The sequence below is a fragment of the Vigna unguiculata genome, chromosome 10 (assembly GCF_004118075.2).
Source record: "Vigna unguiculata cultivar IT97K-499-35 chromosome 10, ASM411807v1, whole genome shotgun sequence".
NCBI lineage: Eukaryota > Viridiplantae > Streptophyta > Magnoliopsida > Fabales > Fabaceae > Vigna > Vigna unguiculata.
The window spans coordinates 32,873,288-32,886,613 of record NC_040288.1 but is presented as its reverse complement, the minus strand read 5'-3'; the positions used below and the strand labels follow the sequence as shown (position 1 = coordinate 32,886,613).

Below are 13,326 nucleotides of genomic sequence, written 5' to 3'. Positions count from 1 at the left end.
ACTTGCAGGAATCTCCCAAACTTTTTCTCCTTTTGCAATTTCGCCTTCAATTTCTCATTTTTCTTTATCAACTCCAATATAACTTTCTCCTTCTCCAAACACACTTCATCTTCTTCAGTTCGTGTTCTACCATTGTCTTGAAAGTCCGGTGCGTTCCCTTCATATTTAGAATCCTCTTCATTAAACCATTCAAAGAAATTACAATGATAATTGGACTGCATAAATAAAACAAAACCATTAAGACATCAAACGAAATCAAGTTCGCCCAATAAATACCAAATTTGTCACTTACAGCCCAGTTTCTACATCTCCAAAATAATCTCCCCTTGTTCTTCACAGTCGTTGCCTTTAGGAGCAGTAATCTTTCCCCACACCCACACAGTTTGGATATCATATCCGACGACGATGAACAGGTCTGCGAAATTTTCGAACCATTACTCCTCTGCGTACAATGAATCCCTCTGCTCCCACTTTTCATCACCCTACAACGATGTTCAAACTTCAATTTTGGCTGTCAATGAATTCAATACTATATCCCTCCAAACCAACACGAACGCTCCAATTTTAGGGTTTCAGAAAGACCCCAAATCCCTCTTTTAAAACGGTCCTAAAATATCAAGACCACGTGTTATTCATCAATTCCTAACGAGATCCTTACGTGACCATCCGTTAGACACCTATCAATTAAAATTAACGGAGTTTAAAATTGAGGACCAATTCCATTAGATTTAAAACGTGGAAGATTGAATATGAGCAAACGTTACGTGGAGACTAAAACAAAAAATTAACCATACTTGAGGGACGAAAAACATAATTAATTCTTTTTTTTTATCCTTATAATGTGTTTTCAATGGATTTAGGTTTTTATTGAAAAAGAAAATTCCAATAATGTTTTATTTATTTAGACTAACAGGTTTAAAGATTTCCAACTTGAATGAAATAATAAAAATAGTATAAAATAACTTATATTTATATAAAAGAAATAAACTTTTGTGAAACTATTATATTCTAAAAATATAACTTTTATTTTCATTCTCATAGAAGTTTCGATTTTTTAAATAAACATAAAAATAAATGTTACAGATATTTTTTACTTTTCTGTTCCAAAAGAAAATTGCAAGAAATTACCTGATATGGTAATATTGAAATTAATATGACTTAGAAAAAAAATAAAAGCCACTAGGGTTTAGGGTACGTCAATGATTATTAAGCCGCAAAGGATGAATAGAAACGAACCATTTCATACTTTAAATAATGCAAAAAAATATAAAAATAAAGAAAGTAAAATATTAATGGCTTAAATAACTTATCATGAAATTTGTGAATACAGAACTTATAAAAAGACTTGATGATAAAAAAATATGAAAGATGTTATATCATTAGTTCTTCTAGTTACATATAATTTACTGTATATAATTTAATATCTGTTATTGTTTTAACATGATTACCTTTTAATTTGATGAAACTCGTTTATGAAAAATGAAAAAAATCTGAAAAATTATGTTAGAGAAAAGTAAAAGGCTACATTAAAAGCTAGTTATTTATTTTGAATAAAGAACAGTGCAGTTTTTATTTTCAGCAAGAACAGTGCAGAGTGTTGCGTTGCGTTGCGTCACAGAGTTGAATCGAAGTATAAAGGTGGCGCGCATTACACAAAGATTCTGTACAATACACTTCTTCACTGCACAATCAAACACTAACTTTTGGGTTTCTTCGAGAGATCCACCCACTCATGGCCACGCCGGAAGCCGTCGCAGCCTTCCAACGCATCACCGGAGCACCGGAATTCGTCGCCGTTCAGAAATTAGAGGTCCACCTCTTCACATTCCCACTCTTTACTTTTTTACTTTCATGTTTTCTGTTATTTCTCGTTCTTTAAGTTTCATTTTCCGAATGTGAAGAGTCTCGCGCTGTTCTTGCTAGAAGAAGCGCCGATCTAAAAGAAATAAAAGAAACGATCAAGAGGAAAAACTATAAACAATTTTTAATTATTAATTAATCGTATTTTAAGTTGCTTAATTGTTTAACTTAGTTCGTTCAACTTATAATTTAGTCTCATGTTACTGTAAAACCCTTTTAAATTTCACTGCATTACCGGTTTGGTCCAGCTGTCGTGCATATTTTTACTTTCCTTCTAGGAGAGAAAAATAATAAAAAAAAATGAAATGTGGTTGAGTTTATTTTCTTTAAACTCCTATTTTTAACTTCTACATAAACTATAACATTTTTAGTTTAGTCATTTCATTTCTTTCTATTTTTTCTCTCCTAAAAATGGTTTGGAAGAAATTTATTCACATTGATCATTTGTACTTTTAATTTTTAATATGGTCCTTGTGCATTTAGAGTGATCTTGGTTAATTTTGGACAGAGACAATGTTAAGAATGCAATGCGCTATATCTGCAGAATTCGTGATATGCTGTGCATTTTCAAGAATAAAATAGAAGACCTTTATATTATTTTGACCTTTTTGTTTAACTGGTTGCAGGAATATGGGGGCAATCTAAATGAAGCTATTAATGCCCATTTTCTTGAAGGGGATAGGCACATGTATGGCAAAGTGGTTTATAGTTTTTCTTTTGTTCTCTTTCATCTTAATGCCTTTCTGGGAAAGGAAAATGATATTTTAACCTATATTTTTGACCATTTTTAACCTAGTATTTAGATCATCTTTCGGGAAATGGGAATCCTTAATGATATTACTAAACATGGTCTAAAGTAGCTGAGTTTTCTTTGAAGTTGTATTGTCCTTTTACTCAGAGTTTGTTTGATTCCTGGACTAGATTATCAGGTCAAGGGCAAAATCTTGCTGCTGCCCCACGACATAATAACACTGGCGCAAGTAATCAAGATCGTGGCAGTGGATCAAATGGAATCTTGCCTTTTCTTAATGCTGCTAGAAGATTTCGACCTTCACTCTTACTTGACCCAAATTATAGGAGAGAGCTTAGAGATCTATATAATGGGACTGGTGGTGCTGGTGCTACTGCGTATACAAATCGCCCACCGCCTCTTACTTCCCATCCGGCAGAGGTGAGGGAAGTTCCTGCATGGATCAATAATCCGTTTGAGCCGCATTATCAATCAGGATTGAGCACTACAGGTGAAGATTTATCTTCTCATGGTTTAGGAATCCGTGGGACAGATGGTTATCAGAACCAATACCCTTTAGCTCAGTCAAATGCTTCACATGGTCCTGATACTGAAACAGAGGAAGCAATGCTTCAGGCAGCTATTGAGGCCTCGAAAATGGAGACGAGAGGAGGTTCTTCATGGGAGCGAATTGGCGTTGTCAATGTATACTTAGTGAAATTTACCATATTGCTTTTACTTCTATTTCTATATGCTTTCTAAAGTTCCCCTGCTTTCAATAAACCATTGTTTCAGAATTCATCTGATGGTGGGCTTCCTCAAACTCTTGTTCAACAAGAAGATGATGATTTGGCCCGTGCAATTGCGTCATCTTTAGAGGTTTTATAAATATTCATTATATTTGTACAATTCAATTTCTTCTTTTCCAATCTTTCTGATTCTTAGCTGTGTTGAATTTAGACAGCAGAGCAAGAGAAAACCAGACGTGAGCTTTTAGTAGAAGAGGGAAAGGAAGGGCAGCTTGGAGTTCACCATTTATTAGACAAGGGAAAGAAAACTAACAGTAGCAGAAACCAATTAGAGGTGTGTATCTTATAAGCCCGTCTATATTTCTCGCACACACATAGAAGGGATGCATGGGTGTTAGGGAAGAAATGTATGCGTGCACTAAGTGAATCTACATTAAGTGTAAAAAAATTCAATTATGTCTTATTTTCTATCTTTTTTTGGCCATTGTCCACTCCCACTGACATGTTTTACTTAAAAGCCTATAGGGTTATATAATCTGGTTCAAACTCCTCCAACTTTCTCTGCTTAGATTTGCCTAATGTACATTTCTGTTTTCTAATCAGTACTGTATTATTTAAAATGCATAGAAAATTCTTCTGCACCATTTCAGGTTACAGATTTGTCATAGTTAGTTTAAAATGCTTTATAGTAAATTTACAGAACTAGAAACTTTCGAGTATATCAATTAAACATGAAATGGTGGCTCAAGGGTGACATAGGACTTCTAAAAGCAATCTTGACCATGCGTACATCACTCAGCTGAATGAGATACTTACACTAGGATCCCCAAAGAACGGATGTACATGTATTATCGTACAACCTTCTTATACAACAAGAAGAGCAAATTTTACTAGACCAATTTTTAACACTAAACTTAGCACTGAGCTCTATTAGTGTATATAAGGTTTACACCCATTCACCCTAGTTTCTTTCAAGAGATAAATAATGTACTTTTGTTGTGACACCATAATGCCTTTTTTTTTAATCTTGCAGCCTCCATTCCGAGAAAGTACCTTAGCTGTCCTAAGTCTTTAATCTCAAATTCCTTGTATATGGCTGTTATTGAGCCCTTTGGCTCATGATTGTGAGCCAAAGCTTTGCAGTAAAAAACTTTGAACGGGATGTATTGTTAGCCAAGAATCGGAAAACAATTTAGAAAAGCTGTAAAGGAGTATTATGGCTCAAGATTCATGTAGGAAGTCTATTAACTAACTAAGTGGCTGTGAAAATAGCTTCTCCCCATAAAAATTAAGGAACATTCTTTCTGAAACTAAAAGATCTAGTTGCTTCTGAAACTAAAGGTTGAGACGGAAAAACAGCACAATAGTGTTTTAGTACTTCACAATTTTCATTTTAATTAACTAGGTTTCAGTATTTAGCTCCTAGTTTTTTAGCTTTTAATTGCTAGGTTTTCTGTTATTAATGTTATTTCTAACAAGTTATGCAATTAGATCCAATATATCTATCTTTGACAAATTATATCTGTTTTCTAAATCAAGTTAGGAACAGCATCTGATCAAAATGTAGCTCAAGATGTTGTACAACCAGTCAGCAGTCATTTGTCAAATAAAAGTGCGGGTGGTCATAGTCAACAAAATGAAGATATTTTTCTTGCTGACAAGGTAACCATTGGAGACCCAATATTCTTTTATGTTCGCATGAGGCTTTATCCATCAACTGATGATTATTATGCTCAATAATCTCTTGCCTTATTTCTCAATGTAGTGGGGTGGTATTTCTGCTGAAGAGATTAATGAAGCATTGTTGGTTGAAACTGCACTTTTTGCTGAAACTTCCACTCACAGTTTTCCATCCTTGCCTAATCTACAACGTCGTCCAAAAGAAAATATGGATCCCGAGACGAAGTGCATGTCCAGTTCTATGTCACAATTATTAATTGACTCTCGGTTGCTGAAACAACAACAGGTTTAGATTCTTGCCTATGATGCCTGTGTGATCAAGGTTTATGACATGATACATAATTTGTCGTAATTTTGTGCAGGATGCTGACTATCTAGCATCACTACGAGCTGATAAACAAAAGGAATTGAATTCTTTCAATAAAACTGAAAGCCAGTCCTCACAGGAAGAAGAATCATGCAAAAAGATGCTTGAAGAAAAGGTAATACATTTAGAAAACATGTTTTCCAGGATTTTTTTATTATGTTTGTTTCTCACCTTTAGATGCTTTAAAATATAACATTACGGCTATATGTTTTCTGGGATTTGTTTTAGCTACCATTTCCCACAAAATTCTTCTCAAAGGGGATATGAAAATATAAAATATGTAAAAAAGTTTTACTACTATATAAAATATAAAAATACCATATTGTTCTTATATAATTTAATGTGGTCAATAATTAAAATTGTTGATAAAGATATCGTGTAACTATTTGATTCCCAGGAAGCTTGTATAAATTTTCCATGAATATTTATTATGACAAACCAAATAGATTTTAGTCATCTATAGGAATCATGCTTCCCCAGATTTATAGTTACTAAGAGTCATGATCTCTTGGTAAGAAAAGCTTTTCTTGTATGTGACTCGTGTTTTTTTTTTTTTATTTCTTTGTATAGTGTATGCCATTCCTTGTTTTTAAAAGCACTATTGAATTATGTGTGGCTCGTGATTGTAGGAATTGATGAAACAACTTGACATGAAAGAACTTAGGCTCTCCAAGGAACCCCTGTTGTCTGATGAAGTAATTACTATTGTTGTTCGAATGCCAGATGGTGGTCGCTGTGAACGTCGCTTTCTCAAAACTGACAAACTGGAGGTAAAATTTCAAAACTGACAAACTGGAGGTAAAATTAGTTTTAGAATATGATGAAAACCAAATTCTGAAGATATCTCTGCGGAAGTAGCAAATGCAACTCTGAAACAGAAATAACAACAGGAAAGAAAAACCAGAATAATTACTCGAGAATATAGGAACCAACCAACACTACAAAACAGTATATGACAGATTTCTACACTTATTCACTCCCTTTCATTAAATTTCCTTCATTTCCCCTTTTTCTCTGCTCACTCGTGCACCAACCGGCATTTATTGCCTTTTACTCTCTTGTTTGGAGAATTGAGAAATTTTTCCTAAATTCATTTTTAATACCGGATGAGATCGAATTCCTGGTAGGATTTCTGCATCTGAATTAACATATACTTTTTTGAAAGTCTATTTCAAAATTATTTACGTTCTCTCACAAGAACATAGAGGAAAATAATTTCTCACTTCAGTTTGTAAGTTAAACAAGTCTTCAGTATCTTTCTCTTATTTTCTTCATGAATGTACGCTTATGAAATAGGTGTTCGGAGCACAAGATAAACATTATTAAGAGTAATATTCCTATTTTACATTATTATGAAAGTATGCATAGTTGGCTAACGAATTGTCATTTTGTTACCTTCGGTAGCTTCTTTTTGAGTTCATAGACGTATGCGGAGCACAGAAGCCTGGAACCTATAGATTTGTGAGTATCCCTTTCCCTACCCTCTTGATTTCTAGATTCAACCTTTGTGTGTAGTTGAAATGTTATCTCACGTACCACTTTTTTCCAAAAAAGAAATTACAGTTAGTATTAGTGTTTACCAATACCACACTTATTTTTAGGCTAGGGTTCGGTATCAGATACGCTTATGTAATGCAGGTACATTAATTACATTGTTTAATTATGTTGAAGCAGCGTATGATCCACTGTCCTTCCTTCAATTTTCCTTGAATTTTGAACAGGTGAAGTCATACCCGCGTCGTGCTTACAGTATTAACGATTGCTCGTCGACCTTCAATGAAGTAGGCCTTAACAAAAGTAATGAAGCTTTGTTTCTGGAGTTTATTTAGTTTCACCATCTTCATCTTTAGTTTTGTACCTTATATTAAAAGGAAAAATGCAATCTTTGTGACTTAGTTGGTTTCTTCTCTCTTTTCTTAAATTTGTTCAGTTAAAACTCTTGTATTGACAGAAGTGGTAAGCTAATCCTACTTCTCTTCAACTTCTATTTTGGAATATATTTCAATTAATTGTCACGATTGTTCATACTTCTAATTACTCTCCGAATATTCATGATATATGTAGCAATATGTGTACGAAAGTGACTGATCTTGGTCAATAGTTTTTAAGAGTAAAAATAATACATTCAAAATTTATATTTAATTATTATCATTAATACTATAAAAATTAATACATAATTTAGTATAATTATAATTACAAAAAAAATTAAACATATATATAAAATATTATCTTTCGATCATTCATATTATCAAATCATAATTAAGAATCGGTGATAAAAAAAAAATATGGTACGTATCTTTTCTTTTACATTCATAAAAATTCAAAATATACAAATAGCTTACAAGTTAACATATCATGTGAGATAAGAGAGTTTTTTTTTTCAAAATAGAAAAGAATAAATAAAAAATAATTAAAAAATAGTGAGTTTGTGTTTTAATTCCGTTTTTCTTCAATAAAATAAAAAAAAAAACAGGGGAGAAAAGGAGATATACATCACATGTGAGAAACTCAAGATAATTGGAAACAAAAAAAAATCTTAATAAATATTTTTGTTTTTTTATATTTAATTTTATTGTTTATTAACATTAAATGTTGTATTTTATAAAAGAAATAAAAAACATTAATTTAATTTTCATCAATTTTTAATATATACTGTATGTAATTTAAAAAATTTAAAAAGAAATAAAAAATTTCTAATACACATAACTTAAAAATTTTTGAAAAAATTTTGAGGGCCATAACACCCTAGCCCCTTAAATGATGTGCCCCTATATATGAAGGTCATCTTTTTTATATTGTTTAATTTGGTTTTCAACATATTTCTTATTAATGAGAAATCGTCTCTTAGAATATTATGGTTGATTTTTTTTTTGTATTGTTTAATTGATTTTCTATGATGTTATAATCGGTGGAATTTTGAAATTATTACAACTTCCGATTCTTTTGTTTAAGAGTGATAAAATGGATCAATCTAACTTGTTTTAACTCAACCTGCCACTGAGTTGCTAGAGAGGGATTTGATCCACAATATAAGTGAGTTGAAACGTCTCTTCTCAAAATCTTAAGAATTTTCTCATTTTTTGAGTCATTTATAAATTTTTAACAATATTTTCTTTTTCTTATCGACATCATCTTCTATTATAATTCAAAAACAATTAAAAATTCTTAAAGATGATCTATTTTGTTATTTTTGTTATCATATAACATACGATCCTATAATTCAAATATATTTATGAATGTTTAAGTTTTTCAATAAATAAAACTCTATAAATATTATATATGCTTTATGTTTTAGATTATTGAACCTAGTCTTGTGCGTACACTATCGTTATGCTTTGAGAATGAAAATTTAAAAATCAAAAAACAAACAAGAAACACTTGGTTCTTTGATTTGAAATGCATGAATTATATAAACATGTCTTGTTATAATTCACTCCACTATTAAAATTAAAAGACTAATATTAATCAGTTAAGAGACAAGAGAATATAAGAAAAAAGAATGTGAAACAAAAACAGTACAAATACAAATGTCGAGATACATCAATTTTACATTTGCTGTAACAAGATTTCCTAATCTTCGCAAAATGAAGAAAAATGCTAAGAAAAACTTCTAATCACAAATTAGATTTTTCTACTCATAAAGGTTGATGATATCACATTTAGCTAAAAACTTAAAATTGCATGGATTCTCTTATATATATTATTCAACTTTTTCAATTTTATTAATAAGCTCATACTTAAATTCTTAATAATACGATAATAGTAATGAAACAAAAATGTGATGACACATAAAAGTGAAGATCGAGTTTTTAATCTTAGTCCTAATAGAGAATATAAAAATGCAAAAGATAACAAAAATATAAACATATTACTATTAAAAGGGCACGACATCATTCAAACTAAGATATATCTAGTTTGAATTTAAATAAACAAAAATACATTATGATTACATTTTTGGTAACTTACCCCATTTATTAAGAATTTTCATCCAGCTTCGTAACCTTCAAGTGCTTCCACCTTCCTCGTCTCATATTCTTGATAACCTTCAACACCAAGTAAACAAAAAAAAAAAAAAAAAAAAACCACAGAAAAAGGAGAGCTCAGGGAGTGCATTTATCTCATCTACGTGTTTGAGATGAAACTGATCGACTCTTCAATCAAATGCTTAATATCATCACAGCTCTCAAAGAAGTGCACCAGCCGGGAATCGAACCCGGGTCTGTACCGTGGCAGGGTACTATTCTACCACTAGACCACTGGTGCTTCTGATTAATTGATGGAAATGTTACATTATGATTTTATCATGAATCGTGAATATTTGATTCATGTTGACTGACCAGAACTTTTTTACCATCCTTCATTGTCAAATGGAATAGGCAAGAATGCAAACATAGGAAGTTAATTATTTTGCGTTCTGGTCTATTTATTATAAATGAATAAGTTAACTTTATGTAATAACATTGTTAAGTTGGAAATAATTTTAATGAGAGTCTAATTTTACATTGGATCAAAATAATAAAGTTATAAGAAAAAAACTTATAAATTATTATCTTAAAAGATTAAGTTAAAAATAGTAGTACTTTCTTATATGATTGAAATTAGATCACATTTATATAATATTTTCTTAATAAATCCATCAAGTTTGATTTGTGGTACATCAATATTATGTTGATATATACGCAATGAAATATACAAAAAGATTGTTCCACAAGAAGACAGGTATTTGTCTTGTGCAATTGAATTGTCCATTAAGATTTCTACAAGCTCAAACAAGAGTATGGCAGAAACATATATATTATGTACACTTGATCTATTATTAAAAGAACAAATATTAATCTTAGAGGTTTTTTAACATTTCAATTAAACACCTATGTTAAAATATTTAAGATAAATTAAACTCCTAAAAGCTCAAAAAGTGATCCAACAAGGCCATTGTGGATTGAAAGTCAAGGTGGACCACGAAACGACCCGAGTTGAAGTTTAATGAGCCTACCTATCAAAGTTCGAGACACATCAGCTACAAATAAAGGCCTGAACATGTCGTTTATAGTCGAATGTCAGGATGAATGAATTACGTTGAATGTCAAAACAAACCGACCATAGGCATGTCAGACCGAAGGTTGGGAGAGGTTGGCCCAGGCAAAGCTAGTAAAGGGACATCTTGTGCCGAAGACCGAGGTGGGTCGTCCCAAGTTCAAGGTCAAGATGAACCTTTCTAGAGTGAAGGTCGAGTTGGGCCATCTTGGGACAATGGTCGAGATGGGCCGGCTTGGACCAAAGGTTGTGTATCGAGTCCAAGCCGAAGGTCGAGAAAAGTTGGTCCAGAACGAAGTCTAAGATGGAGACGTAGCATAGTAGGCTGAAATTCGACAAAATTCGTGAGTTGACCTAAGCAAAAGGTCAAGACAAGCCCACTTAAGTTGGAAGCCGAGATATGTTGACCAGTTGAAGGTCTAGACAATTTGGCACCAATTGAAGGTCGAGATAAGTTGGCCTGTGTGAAAAGTTGACACATGCTTACTCGGTTTGAAGGTAGAGAAAGGTCGACCTAATTAGACGGTCAAGACAAGCTGGTTTAGGCCTAAGGTCAAGACGTAATGGGTTTATCAAAAGGTCAATACATACTTATCTGAATCAAAGGTCGAGACATGATGTCTAAATTCGAAGTTTGGGACGAGCTGGTAAGTGCAGAAGGTTGAGACTGACCATCCTAGGCCAAAAGGTTGAGACAAACTGGCCAGACTGAAGATCGAGTCTAAAGTATATAAAAGTCAACCTCAACTAGAAAGATTTGATGTGACTTGAAAATGAAAGAAAAAAATCTGGTGTGATTTGAAAAAAAAAACTGTCAAAAAAAATGTTTTTCAAAATATTAGAGTCCTGAAATAAGCACACAAACTCACGTGTTTAGGTGTGCATATGTCAAAATTATCTTTATCATCTTAATCAATTATCTTCGAGATATTCTTATTTTTTATTGCATTCAATGATTATTCATTTATTCTTTATCATTCAAAAACTCATGGATTTGAGTGATTTGTTATACTAACTTCATTATACTACCATGATACATTAGTAAAATCATAATTATTTTTTGCTAGACTCTAAGAAATAGACTTGGGTCCAATCATGTAAACTAATCATATATACCTTAATGTATGTAAGGATGATACTACAAGTCATTAATAACTTAAAATTAGAACTAACTTTTGATAAATGTTGTCGCAACCGAAATCGCGACGGGAGGGCGAACCGAAAAAATAAAACGGGTTTAAAAAAAGAGATTTGGAGTCGCCACCATAGTTATTCTGGAAAACTATGGAAAACCATAAAAATAAAACAAGTTTGTTAAAAACCAGATTTTAGATTCGGGAGTCGGTTACGCGTAGGGAAGGTGTTAGCACCCTACCGCACCCGCCTAAGGGCGGTACCTTTAATTAAAAATGCAAAGTTGATGTGGTTTTCAAAATATTAATTTTCCCCAAAAATAATAAGACAAAAATGCTAAAAAGAAACAAAAATATTTTTTAATTTTTTGGGCCCGACAAGGATTGACCTTGGTCCTACGTATTCTCATTCAAAATGAGAAATCAGGGATACGTAGTTCTTTAAAAGATATTTGGAAAACAATTTGAGAAAATGATTTGATTTTTGTGGAAGTGAACCTGACAAGGACTGGCCTTGCTCCTAAAAAAGACGTATTTTAAAAAAGACTTTTTGCTTGAAAATGTTGATATTTTTGTATTTTAAAAAAAAATTGTATTTTTTTTGGTATTTTTTGAATTACTTGAAAATATGTGTCATACGACGCGAGCGGTCGGGCAAACACTAAAAGAGAAAAAAAAAACTATTTTTGGTATTTTTGAAAATGAGTGTCACACGGTGTAGGCGACCGGACACACACAATAAAGCAAAAAAAGAACATTTTCCGTTTTTTCTATTTTTCTATTTTTTTTGTAATTTTTATAATTTAAAACATTTTTGTTTACTCTTTTTTTTTGAGAAAAAAAAATAGATAAATGACAAAAAAGGATAAAAGAAAATTTAATAACAAAAGGACAAAAGTGAAAGAAAGAAAAAAAAATTAATAATAATAATAGGGTGCATGAGTAATGTGTGAGGTGCATGAAGTAAACATAAAACACAGGCTCAAAACAAGATAAACATAACAGGGGTGCAAGGTTATTGATTATGGTGGTGCACGAAGTAAAACATGAAACAAGGGTGACAGGGGTGCGAGGTTAGTAAATATTAGGGGTACTTGCAGACAAAATTAAAACAGGGGTGCGAGATGAAGGAAAAAGGGGGTGCGCATAGTAAAGCATGAAACAAGTGTGGCAGGGGTGCGAGGTTAGTAAATATCAGGGGTACTCGCAGCAAAATTTAAAATAGGGGTGCGAGATAAAGGAAAAATGGGGTGCGTAGAGTAAAATGTGAAACAAGTGTGGCAGGGGTACGAGGTCAGTAAATATCAAGGGGTACTCGCAGCATAAAATTAAAACAGGGGTGCGAGATAAAGGAAAAAGGGGTGCACAGAGTAAAACATGAAACAAGTGTGGAAAGGGGTGTGACGTTAGTAAATATCAGGGGGTACTCGCAGCATAAAATTAAAACAGGGGTGCAAGATAAAAGAAAAAGGGGTGCGCAGAGTAAAACAAATCCAATTTTTCAAACCCTAATGAAGTGAGCTCTCCTTCACAAACACAAACAGCTCCTTCCTCATCACCGCAGACCACCACCACGACTCCAACAGCAACCGCCGTCACTGCACGTCCCACCGCCGGCAAAAGACGCCGCCGCCGCCGGCGGTCACCGTCGAAGGTGTCGCCGGCTAGAACAAGCCTCCCGAATCGCCTCTTTTCTTCCTTCTTCCCCCGCGCGACCACATGACGGCACCACTTCCCTTCACGCGAGACACCAACTCCCCGGTCTGTCAAAGC

General features: G+C 32.9%; 1 protein-coding gene and 1 non-coding gene across 4 annotated transcripts; one reads left to right on the top strand and one right to left on the bottom strand.

Annotated features, from left to right (window-relative positions):
- Window positions 1-1,577: 1,577 nt before the first annotated feature.
- Window positions 1,578-7,406, top strand: LOC114166114 (plant UBX domain-containing protein 9-like). 3 transcript variants are annotated; one of them, XR_003599853.1, is made up of 11 exons: window positions 1,578-1,810; window positions 2,487-2,548; window positions 2,782-3,295; window positions 3,386-3,469; window positions 3,551-3,673; window positions 4,879-5,001; window positions 5,105-5,305; window positions 5,382-5,501; window positions 6,016-6,156; window positions 6,791-7,024; window positions 7,108-7,192. XR_003599853.1 is itself a non-coding variant. In XM_028050779.1 (11 exons), the coding sequence occupies exons 1-11, from the start codon at window positions 1,733-1,735 to the stop codon at window positions 7,213-7,215; spliced, it is 1,611 nt and encodes a 536-aa protein (XP_027906580.1). In that variant the 5' UTR covers window positions 1,579-1,732; the 3' UTR covers window positions 7,216-7,406. The 3 variants fall into 3 exon arrangements, 2 of the variants coding, with proteins under 2 accessions (XP_027906580.1, XP_027906581.1); XM_028050779.1 differs by having other exon boundaries at window positions 1,579-1,810; window positions 6,791-6,847; window positions 7,108-7,406; XM_028050780.1 differs by lacking the exon at window positions 1,578-1,810 and having other exon boundaries at window positions 2,503-2,548; window positions 2,790-3,295; window positions 6,791-6,847; window positions 7,108-7,406.
- A 2,172-nt stretch (window positions 7,407-9,578) lies between these two features.
- TRNAG-GCC lies at window positions 9,579-9,649 on the bottom strand. Its single transcript has one exon. It is a non-coding gene; the product is annotated as a tRNA-Gly (tRNA).
- Between the last annotated feature and the right edge of the window lie 3,677 nt (window positions 9,650-13,326).